Source organism: Microtus ochrogaster, chromosome 5, assembly GCF_000317375.1.
Source record: "Microtus ochrogaster isolate Prairie Vole_2 chromosome 5, MicOch1.0, whole genome shotgun sequence".
Taxonomy (NCBI): domain Eukaryota; kingdom Metazoa; phylum Chordata; class Mammalia; order Rodentia; family Cricetidae; genus Microtus; species Microtus ochrogaster.
In genome coordinates, this window is record NC_022012.1 from 93,451,792 (window position 1) to 93,463,852 (window position 12,061).

At 46.7% G+C, this 12,061-nt stretch overlaps 1 protein-coding gene across 1 annotated transcript in view; it reads right to left on the bottom strand.

Moving 5' to 3' along the window:
• Positions 1–12,061, bottom strand: part of Ulk4 (unc-51 like kinase 4) — a 288,608-nt gene that overhangs the window by 226,632 nt on the left and 49,915 nt on the right. The window contains exons 20-23 of the mRNA XM_026779110.1: positions 11,031–11,052; positions 9,427–9,510; positions 838–999; positions 326–508 (exon numbers count right to left, since the gene is read on the bottom strand). Of these exons, the coding sequence (XP_026634911.1) occupies positions 326–508; positions 838–999; positions 9,427–9,510; positions 11,031–11,052 (451 nt within the window). The remainder of the gene's footprint in view (positions 1–325; positions 509–837; positions 1,000–9,426; positions 9,511–11,030; positions 11,053–12,061) is intronic.

Genomic DNA, 12,061 nt, shown 5'->3' on the forward strand with positions numbered 1-12,061 from the left:
GGCTGCACAGATGCAGTGTGAACAGGGCACACGGGAATGAGCCGGGCTGCACAGATGCAGTGTGAACTGAGTGGCTTGGAGGACGCCCCGGGAGCTCTGCTATTTCTCCTCACTGAAACAAGATGGCAGAAGCCAATGCCGGTGTCTATTTAATCACCAAAGTTGCTGCTTGCTTCTTGGACTGAACGTTCTGAGGGACATGCAGGGTACGCAAAGGTCAGAAGGCCTCCTTGGTGTGACACCTGACCTAGGGGGCTGACATTTCACACTGAATGCACAGTCGTGGGGAGACCGCTGTTTCCAGCGAAGCTGAGCAGAGACACACCTTTTCTTGGATCAGCCGCTGCAGGTGAATCCCACAGGACAGCATGGCCGCGAACAGTGTCAGCATGTACTGCTGCACTTTGCAGATGGCAGATGCCAGGGAGCCGATGACAGCATTGAGTCCCACCTTCTCGATGACGTTCTGGAAGGCTGTGGGAGACTGGCGTGTGATTCTGCACAGGGCCTGCAGGAAGACAAGCATGGATCCGTCACAGACTCTGCAGGTACTGGGTACCCTCATCCTACAGACGCCACATGGCCCTGCTCAACAGAGCGGGCACAAACCCTGCTGCTTTGTCACTCGTGTTAGAGCCATGAAGCCGAACATGAGAATGCGTATGACCAGGACCCACAGCCGTCAGGGGCATCCATGCTCAGCTCCAGAGAGTTTTAAGAAGTCGCCTCTTGAGCTGCTCCTCTGCATCTCTGCCGTTCCCATTAAATCCACCTCACTCAGGCACATCTCCTCAAACATGGAGTCCCTGGATAACCTCCAAGGATACTTTACGTTACCGATATGGCCGTTATCCTCAGGGAGTCCACCGTGGAGTGTCTGAACAGGTGCCACAGGACAGGCCCGACTTCCCCGGTGATGAAGCCCTGCGCCTGGGCGGAAAATGTTGTGCAAACATTCTCGATAATCTTGGCAGCCATGTGATTGACAACACGCTCTTCCTGATGAATGAACAAAGAGAAGAGAGAGTCAAAAAGTGCCACTTCCCCAAGGAAAAGGTCTTTTTCACTGTGAGAAACGTGCATTTGTGGTTTCCTCAGACATACTCGGGATAATGTTCTGATCATTATGAAGCTGCTTCAAAGAGCCACAGGTTCACTGGCAAACCTGGAGAGCACAACCTCCATGAACTCAGTGGGAAGCAGAGCAGAGCTCTTCAACTGGTTTAAATAAAATCAAATGGGAAAATGCCCCAGAAGTTAAGAAACACAGTGCAGTGTGAAAAGCAGACAGCTGGTCCACTGTAAGGAGCTATGGGAACAGCCCTCTGAGCTCAGCCCAGCTTGCAAGGGTCTGGGGACTCTCGGCACGAGCACACCACTCAAACACAGGATCGGACAGTCCTAGCGAAGACATGCCCACAAGGGTAACAAAATCACACCCAGATCAAAATGAACATCAGCCCATCAAACTGTTTTCAGGAAGCACTGGCCTATTTAAAAGGGCTAGAGGACCAGCTCAGCAGCTAAAGGTGTTTGCCACCAATCCTGAGTTTGATTCCTGGAACCCACATAGTGAAACATGAGACCAGTTCCTCCAGGTTGTCTTCTGACTGCTGAATACACATCATAGTACGTGGGTGTCCACAAGTGTGCACATACACCCAGTGAATGAATGACTGAACCAATGAAAAGCATGAGTGCTTAAATGATGCAAAACTTCAGCACTCAATGACAGGTCACACTTTGGCTCTGACCACTCCTTAAACATTCCCAAGCAGATAGCAGAGTGCAGCTCTGCATGAGAAAACTCAAGGCTGGGGAGAGGGACCAGTTGGTGGGGTGAGTAAGTGAGTGACCAGTTGTCTTGAGAGTAAGAGGCCCTTTGATTGTCAGGACACATATGAAAAGGGCCAGGCATGGTAGTGGGGTTGGAATTCCACTGCTGGGGAGGTGGAGATCAACTCTCCAGCCAGCCCAGCATACAGGGCAAGTTTCAGGCTCAAGACAAATAAATAAATAGAAATATGTGATGCTGGAGGAAGGAAAGCTAAAGTTGTCCTCTGGCCACACACGAACACACATATGCACATGCACACACAAACACACATGTGCACGTGCACACACAAACACACGCATGCACATGCACACACAAACACACATGTGCACATGCACACACGCATGCACATGCACACACAAACACACGCATGCACACACACACAAACACACATATGCACATGCACGCACAAACACACATGTGCACATGCACATACAAACACACATGTGCACATGCACACACAAACATGCATATGCACATGCACACACAAGCACACATGTGCACATGCACACACACAATTCAATTGATAAAAACTAATAGATTTAGTGGAAAGATCTTCAGTGATTGTTACAATATAGCCTATACATTCAACTTGGAAGAAGAAAGACTAAGAAGAGTAGAAGGTATAAAAATGACTCCAGAAAAAAAAAAATCAAAAGATAATGTGATATTTCATATACTCTGGATAGGGCTGAAGAGATGTCTTAGTGGTTAAGAGAGGGTACTGTTCTTTCAGAGAAACCAAGTTCTGTTCCCAGCATCATACTGAGCAACTCACAACTGCCAGTAATTCCAGATCCAGGGACTATAATGCTCTCTGCCCTCCTCTGTCCTCCTTGGGCACCACACTCACTAACTCTCTCTCTCTCTCTCTCTCTCTCTCTCTCTCTCTCTCACACACACACTCACAAATAATTTTTTAAAATTTAAAACAACATTACTACAAAGGGTATGAGACTATATTATTCTAGTCATCCTTGATGGACCTCAGAAATCAGTCCTACTAAAAAAGTAAATAACGCAACACCTGGGAAAGGTCTTTGTGAGTGAGCCGCTCCTCAGAGCGCAGACAAGTACTATGGCACAGGAAAGCCATGGAGGTCATGCTGTGGAGGATCCTTTATTGACTGTTTTCAGTCAGGATCCTAAATTGACTGTTAGCTGAAGTTAAGAAAATGGATGCAGCAAGGAAGTCCCGTGAAATTGACAGTAGAGATATTGTAGCAAGTATGCCGGCAGGTAGTAGAAACATTGTTGCCGGCCAGAAGTAGAAACATTGTTGCCAGCCAGAAGTAGAAACATTGTTGCCGGCCAGAAGTAGAAGCGCTGTTGCCAGCCAGAAGTAGAAACATTGTTGCCGGACAGAAGTATTCTAGCAAGTATGCCCGCCTACTTAAAACATGAACAGACTCCTAGTGGAATAAACCCCTCCAATGTAACACAGGCAGGAAGGTCTCCAGTGGAATTCATCACCCAGATTATCCATACAAGAGAACATGGGAGGTGTCCCGACTGGAGCCCCACCATATGACTTCAGAGAACTCATACTGGAAATAAATTTTGAAAGTACTGAATCTTAAAGACGCTGCAGCTGGAAGGCCCATGTTAGAAACCACACAGGAAAGTCTGTTGTAGAAGGACAACAGATGGGAAAGGTTTCTAGGGTATCAACCCTAGAATACGATCGCTAATTTCTCACGGGCAACTAACTGCATTTAGAATCAACTAGGAAACACACCCTTGAACAAGTCTGTGATGTCATGTCCAAAGACAATTAACAAGGAGAGAAGTCCTACTGCTCAAGTCAGTGATACCATACTATGACCTGAGATCTTAGGCTGAGAAAAAAAAAAGTTGAAAAAGGAAAAAATGGAAAGAAAAGAAAGTCAGAATTCTTCCTTCTCTGCTTCCTGCTGCACTAATGTAGCGGCATAAATGAAGGCAGACAGACATTATAATAATATATTCAGCTTTAATTGGCTAAAGAATTGAGGAGTCTGAGCCACAAGTTCCCATCATTGTGGAACTGCTTGCCACCATGCCTTCCCTGCTTTGGTGGACTGCAAGTCCTCAAACCACAAGGCAAAACAAACCCTTCCTCCCTCAGGCTTCACCGGCTGGGGATTTATCAGAGCAGCAGAGGAGAGTAACACAGCAAAGCACAGAATAACTTAGTCTAAAATAAAACCAACATGCTAAATACGGGAAACCTTCAGCAGGCTCTCCCTTGTTGTGTTTATGAGAACTCACACAGAAGAGAGATCCTTCTAAAGCTAGAGTGTGACCGACTAGTCAGAGAATACTTGGGCCTCACTAAGCATGAAACCCTTCTAAAATTAATATTGATTAGTGTAATAAATATGGAATAGCCAGATGGTTCAGTTTTTCAGGAAACAAATATTTTTGAGAAAATTATAAATGTGGGAAATCCTTCAGTTGGAGCTATCACCTTGTCGCTTTTCAGATGGCTCCAGTGGTAAGAACTTTACAAATGTAGCCCACTGTAGGAAGGAGAGCTCATACGGAGGGACACATCCGCGCAGCTGGCATGAATGCGGAGCAGCATATGCAGTGAGTACAGCCGTGCCCTGGAGGCATGCACCCCATCTTCAACATGGGAAAAACCATAACTGGGTTTGTTTAGAGATTTTTCTTTTACTGAACATTTGACAATACAGAAAAGAAAGCTATAAAGATATCAATAAAAGTTTTCCTTGTTATTTAAAATAAAGTCTTCCTTTAGAAGAAATCTTTGAATAAAGAAGAGGGGAAGTTCCCAGAAACCAGGCAGCCCTCACTCAACAGCAAACAGAGAAAACACAGCTCTGAGTCACTATGACCCAGCAGGATTCCTCGGCTGAGGAGCGCGCCTGTGGGAAGTGGAGCATTTTCCCCAAGAGCTGGGATAGATTCCTGTGCTCTGTTCCAAAAGAAGCCTCTGCCCACAGTGTTCATTTTAACTAGAAATACACTTGTTTGACCGAGATGGAGTATTAAATAGATGTCAGAACACATTCCAAGAATGAAGCTGTGTAGAGAATTCTGAGTGCTTGTGAGAAAACCCGAGAAAACAAGACAAGAGTTGAGTCTTATGACCTTAGCTTCTTCAAACACATAATTATTTTTGGAATATTGATGTGGGATGTCCTTCTATATATGTGTTGCTTTAGTGGTTGATGAATAAAGCTATTTCGGCCTATGGCAGGGCAGAATAAAGCCAGGCAGGAAATCCGAACAGAGAAATCTCTCAGAGAGAGAGAGTAAGTGGAGTCAGGGAGATGCCATGTAGCTGCCAAAGAAAAAAGATGCCAACTGCCAACCAGAACCTTAACCTTACCGGTAGGCCACAACCTTGTGGTAATTCATGGACTATTAGAAATGGGATAATTTAAGATTTAGCTAAAAATATGCATAAACTATCGGCCAAGCAGTGTTGTATTAATATAGTTTCTGTGTTATTATTCGGGTCTAGGCTGCCGACAAATGAACAAGCAGTCTCCTTCTACAAAATGGCACACCAATAGGGAGCAACTACATCCACATAAAACCAGGGAGAGCTGGGAAGGAATTCTAGACTCAAAAGAACAGAATTTAGCACAGGTTCTTGGTAGCCACATTTGGTGTGGGGATGGGCTCTGTTTGCTGGCAGTGAGTGGGGGGGGGCACCACAGCTCCTTTAAGAGAAGGCTTCCTGGTTCATGATAGTTGCACGAACAGCTCTGGCTCTTTCAGGAGGCCAGGCACTCCTGAATGGAGTTTGTGGGCAGCCTGCTGCAAGTTATTTGGTGGTAGCATGGGCAAACTGCTTCCCAGAGTTGAGGTGGTGAGGGCAGCTCCCATCTGGAAGTCCCACAGCTGGCGGTAAAGGTACCTCCACCATATTGAAAGGCTGAGAGAGGCAGAGCCAGCATCCAGGGCCACAGCAATCAAGCTGCTCACCATTTTAAAAGTGTTCCTGGTCGGAAAATGATTGCAGATAAACAAAAATAAGATTCAGACAAAAATAAACCTCTGAACAGGTCACAGTATGTTTTAAAAATGTACGTAGACTTGGGAGAGAGAGAAAAAAGTATAGACAAGACTACAAAGAGTCATAGATTAAAGGAGTAAAGATAACAAAATAAATATTAAAAAGTAATAGAGAAAAATAAGCCATGTAAAGATGGAAAATACACAGAGAGTTTGGATTATGTATATTATTGTGTTTTCTTTGAATTTTTTGACTGCAGAGAGACATTTGATTGTGGGGTCTGCTAAGTTAAACCAACATAAAGGTATCTTGAAAATTTGAGTCTAAGGATATGTTACTTTAGAAAAGAGGTTCTGCTTTTGTTTCCACGGAAGATAAGAACCTGTGATTTCTTCCAGGCTACCATAGTTTGATGAAACAAGACCCTCTGAAAGTTCTCTGTGAACCCTAAGAACACTTCGTCCAACAAAAAGCAGAAAGCAGTTTGGAGAAAATTATGCCCAAACTCCCAAAATTATTATTTATAAATGTTTGTTTTCATTTAAAAGGGGTTGAGTATAAATTATTAATGACCAGTCAATCTCTTTTAAAAAAAATAAGGAAGATATGATATAGCAATGAAAACTTTACATTGGTATGGACCGGATTTACATCGGTCCTGGATGCATCAGGCAGTTTTGTTATCCCAGGGACCACTGTGCACCCTAGCTCTGGGAGAACACGTGTGTCCCATGTCACATTCTGTAAGGACTCTATCAGTGGGGCAAATGGTGGCAGGTGGTCTATGTAGGCAAGGAAAATGGGGTTCTCACTGCCAAACCACACTGAACTGCTTCTCCAATGCAGAGAATCTTCATAAATTATAACAAATCTTGAACCTTCCCCCCAGACACACATATACATGTCAAGTCTTATGTTTACACGCATACACACACAACACATATAACTCAGGGTATAAAAACGCAAGCGTGTTTATTGGCACAGGAGACCACTTCCTAAATATAATCCCTGTATCACAGACACTGAGAGAAACAATTAATAAATGAGACCTACTGAAACTGTAAAGCTTCTGTAAAGCAAAGGACATGGTCAACAAGACAAAACGACAGCCTACAAAATGGGAAAAGATATTCACCAACCCCACATTAGACAGAGGTCTGATCTCCAAAATATACAAAGAACTCAAGAAATTTGTCATCAAAAAAACAAATAATCTAATAAAGAAAAAAATGGAGTACAAACCTAAACAGAGAACTCTCAACAGTGGAATCTAAAATGGCTGAGAGACACTTAAGGAAATGCTCAACATCCTTAGTCATCAGAGGAATGAAAATAGAAATAACTCTGAGATTCTATCTTACACCTGTAAGAATGGCCAAGATCAAAAACACTGATGACAACTTATGCTGGAGAGGTTGTGGGGTAAAGAGAACACTCCTGCATTGCTGGCGGGAGTGCAAATTGATACAGCCCCTTTGGATGTCAGTATAGCGATATCTCAGAAAATTAGGAAACAACCTTCCTCAAGACCCACCCAGCAATACCACTTTTGGATATATATCCAAAGGATGCTCAATCGTGCCACAAGGACATGTGCTCAACTATGTTCATAGCAGCTTTGTTTGTCATAGCCAGAACCTGGAAACAACCTAAATGCCCCTCGACCAAAGAATGGATAAGGAAAATGTGGTACAATTACACAATGGAGTACTACACAGCAGAAAAAAAATAATGACATCTTGAAATTTTCAGGCAAAAGGATGGATCTAGAAAACATCATAATTGAGTGCGGTAACCCAGATCCAGGAAGACATTTATCATATGTACTCACTCATAAGTGGCTTTTAGACACAAAGCAAAGAAAACCAGCCTACAAATCACAATCCCAGAAAACCTAGACAACAATGAGGACTCTAAGAGAGACATACATGGATCTAATCTATGTGTGAAGTAGAAAAAGGCAAGATCTCCTGAGTAAATTGGGAGCATGGGGACCATGGGAGAGGGTTGAAGGGAGGGGATAAGCAGGGAGGGGAGCAGAGAAAAATGTATAGCTCAATAAAATCAAGAAAAAAAAAAGAAAAAGAAGCAAGTGTGTTACTAAAACACAAAACTTTATCCATATTTTCAAATTGTTAGTAATAATTTAGTGATCAAATAGTATTCTCATGGGGCTGGAGAGATGGCTCAGCAGTTGAGAGCACTGACCGTTCTTCAAAAGGACCTAAGTTCAATTCTCAGCAACCACATGGTGGCTCACAACCATCTGTAATGAGATCTGGTGCCCTCTTCTGGCCTGCAGGTGTACATGCAGGCAGAACACACTGTATACATAATAAGTAAAAAAAAAATCTTTAAAAAAAAAGCACTTCAGGGCTATCAAATAGTATTTTCCATGTTAGGTTATCTGCAAAACTTGCACACAGAGATGGAAAGGCAAAAATAAGAAACAGAGGACCCACTCTTTCACAGTGGAGCTACGGAGCTCTCCCGTCACCTGCAATGCCCACGCCCACTGTCTCATGGCCACGGAGTTCACCCCAGTGACCTGTGATGCCCACGTTCACTTTCTCACAGCCATGAAGCTCTCCTCTGTTACCTGCAATGCCCATGCCCACTCTCTCACAGACACGGAGCCCACCCTAGTGACCTGCAATACCCACACAAAGCCTGACTCCTAACACCTCTGGGAGTCCCCACCCCCAATGGCCAGTCTCAATGAGACCAGTGGCCACATATAATCTGCCCCCTAATGACAGTGAGTACCACCCCTTATCTGTCCAAACAAGACTCCACACACCCAGGACACATTTTTGTAGTAATTAATGTCTTTAGCCTCTGGCTTTTCCTTGGGTGGAACCATGTCAAACAGCATCGACAGACAGAGGCCACCAATCTGCTAGGCCAATTTCTAAGCACTCTGCATGGTGACATGGGAGATAGAGGACAATGGGTCACAGGACGGCCATTTGTGTGGAGCTCGGGACAACAGCAACAAGCTCCTCATGGGGCAGGAGGGCTCACAGAGGACCGCGCACATCTGCCTGCAGGGCTGCCCTGGAAACATCTTGGACAGAGACAGGGTAATTAACAGCATCTTATAGAGCAGTGGTTCTCAGCCTTCCTAACGCTGTGACCTCCATCCAGTCCCTCATGCCGTGGTGACCCCAGCCATAACATTATTCCGTTGCTACTTCATGGCTTTTGCTACTGTTACAAATCATAATGTAAACAAATGATATGCAGGACTCCTGATATGCCACCCACAGGTTAACAACCTCTGCTGCAGAAGACGGTCAGGCCATGCTGTCCATATTTGCCATCATCTTCCACGGCTCCCAAGACAGGGTTTCTCTGTGTAGCCCTGGCTGTCCTGGAACTTACAGAGATTCACCTGCCTCTGCTTCCTGAGTGCTAGGTTTAAAAGTGTGTACCACCATACCTGGATTTCCCATCATCTTTTAAACAGGGCACTTAAAAAAACAAGGATGCCAGCTTGCCCGGGTTATTTAAATTCAGGAGCAATACTCAGCTGACAAGCAAGCCCGACTGCCGCAGGCTATGCTCCTCGCCTGGAGGGTGACTGCAGTTGCCAGGTCTGTGGAGAACAAAAGCTCCTTACCCCTTCCCGCAGGCACCTCATCAGCACAGTGTGCGCAGCCAGGGGCACAGTCCAGCAGTCCCTGGGGTGCTGGTTCTTTTCTTCCTAAAATAATGAAGGTGAGGGAAGACAGTGAAGATGGCGCCAAAAGATCTCCACCCGTCAAGCAGAAGCCTCCAACCCACATCTGAAGCTGTCCAGGTCCCAGAGAAATCACCACTGGCTCCTGACCCGGGTCTCCTGCTGCTGTGTGCACACAGCATGTCTGCTTCTTATGTGGCACAGCGTTCTGAGCATCCCTTGCGTGGTCAGCTGTGTCCCCAGCCCATCGAACAGCACCCGTTATCTGGAGTGAGGTGAAGATGCAGCACGCCACTGCTACTAGAGTGATCACAGTAAAAACCCAGGCTCCAGCAGCCGCCACTCACCCTGTACAACCCTTAGACAAGGAGCGGAGAAAAGCAGAGGGAGGAAAGAATGTGCTGGGAGGCGGAAGACAGAGGTGACTCCAGTCCATCTGCCCCTGCCCTCACTCCTCCTTCCACAGACCCCATCCCAGCCACTGGGGTCACCTGGCCTACAATTCTCCACTCCTGTCAAAAGCCTGAAATGCCTTCCTTTCTGGCCATACTTTTGCCCTTACTGGGAAGTTCAGGGTGCAGGCAGATGGTTATTGCTTCCTCCAGGTCTAAGTTAAAGCAGCGGGGTTCCTGCTTGAGGAAACACCACAGGTCAGAGTCCATGAGCAAAGTATGATCAGCATCCTTCGGCACCTGGACCCCCCTCTTTGGCTTTTCCAGTTCTCTGATCATCTCTATTTCTGTGTCTAACCTGTGACCCTCCTGCCACTTGGTGCAGTGTCCCCTCCTCGGGGAGACCAGTGAGAAAGAAATAACCATGTTCACTCTGCACATGCCACTCATACTGGGAAGCTTCCCAGTGTCCTGAGGGACAACCCCCACTCCCCCCCCACACACACTGGGAAGCTTCCAGTGTCCTGAGGGACAGCCCCCACTCCCCCCCCCACACACACACAGAAGCTTCCCAGTGTCCTGAGGGACAGCCCCCACTCCCCCCCACACACACACACTGGGAAGCTTCCCAGTGTCCTGAGGGACAGACCCCACTACTTTACACCTCCACCCACTTTGGCTCAGGGCTTCATTCCCAGTCTGCTTTCTCCAGGCCCATGGGCAGCAGGTCCTCTATCACTCCTGGACACAGTATGTCCCCCTCCACTGATTCTCGTCTCCACCTCAGTAGGCTGACTGTCTCCCTCTCCAGACACCCTCAGCTACATAGTGTGCTCCAGGCCCCTGGGCTCCAGGAGGCGCCCACCTCCTTTCTCCATCTCCTCAGATGACCACCGTGTGCTGGCTTCTCAGTCCCTGACTCAGCACCCCACTCCAGGTAAGAATACATCAAAGACAGTGTGGTCACCAACCATTCTGTGATGTGTGTCTATGTTCACATACATACAGGCGTGACAGCCGGAGGTTGTCGGCCATCTTTCCCGAGTCTGTGGCTTCTACGCTGAGGCAGCGTCTCTCACTTGAACCCAGAGTCCACCGATCCAGCTAGCCTCATGAGCCAGCTTGCTCTGGGAACCCCATCTCCCACCACACCCAGGTGGCATTTATGTGGCTTCTGAGCTAAGTCATTTCTCCATCTCCCCAGACCCAAGTTCCCAGAGGCTTTCCCGTCACCACCCAGTGGGTTCTCTTCAGTCCTCTTAGACCTTGGATGGCCTCAGCCCCAGCGAGGCTCCCTCTGCTCAGAGACCACTACTGCTACTTCCTGGCTCATTTTCCTAGAACCTGGGAATCCTCTATCTATTCCCTTCATTTAAACCAGAGCGGAGCTAAGAGGCTATAGTAACACCTTACTAGTTCTCGGTGCTCTTGGGGTGAGGCATCTGTCTGGGCCATGGTGGTCTTCCATCACCACACCTCGGCAGCCTCCTCAGCCCTCCCTGCCCACCCCAGGGCCTGCACACAATACATATATTTCCTTACTCATTTGTGTGTGTACTCAGTTACTGATTCATCTGTGATCCCAGGGTCCCACACCTGCTGGGCTTTATCCCCAACCCTCAAGAGGACACTTAACTAACGTACTTAGACCTGAGACTTCTAAACAGACATGCAACCATGACAAGACAGAGCTGAAGAAAGAAGGAGACAGAAACATATTCTAAAGGAAATAAATACGTCAGGGTAGAGACGGGGGTTACAAAGAAAGTCCAGGAGGGGAAGAGGCTGGAGACGGTGCAGGCCCCTCGGGAGCCAGGGAAGGCTGGCTAGGTCATCCTGAGAGAGAAATACAGGTGTCATGGGAGAAAGTGTGTACACAGATACACAGGCACAGCAGGGCAAGGCAGGCACAGCAGGGCAAGGCGGGCACAGCAGGGCAAGGCGGGCACAGCAGGGCAAGGCGGGCTAGAGACAGGAAAGTTGGAAAAACAAAACTGTAAAAATACAGTGAGAAACCTGTCCAAACATGTATACCTCACAGGTACGAGATGTGGCAACCCACAATTTTCTAATGCTCAGGAGTGTGGGATGTGATGACTCACAATTACCTAAAGCTCACAAGTGTGGGATGTGGCAGCCCACAATTACCTAAAGCTCACAAGTGTGGGATGTGGCAGCCCACA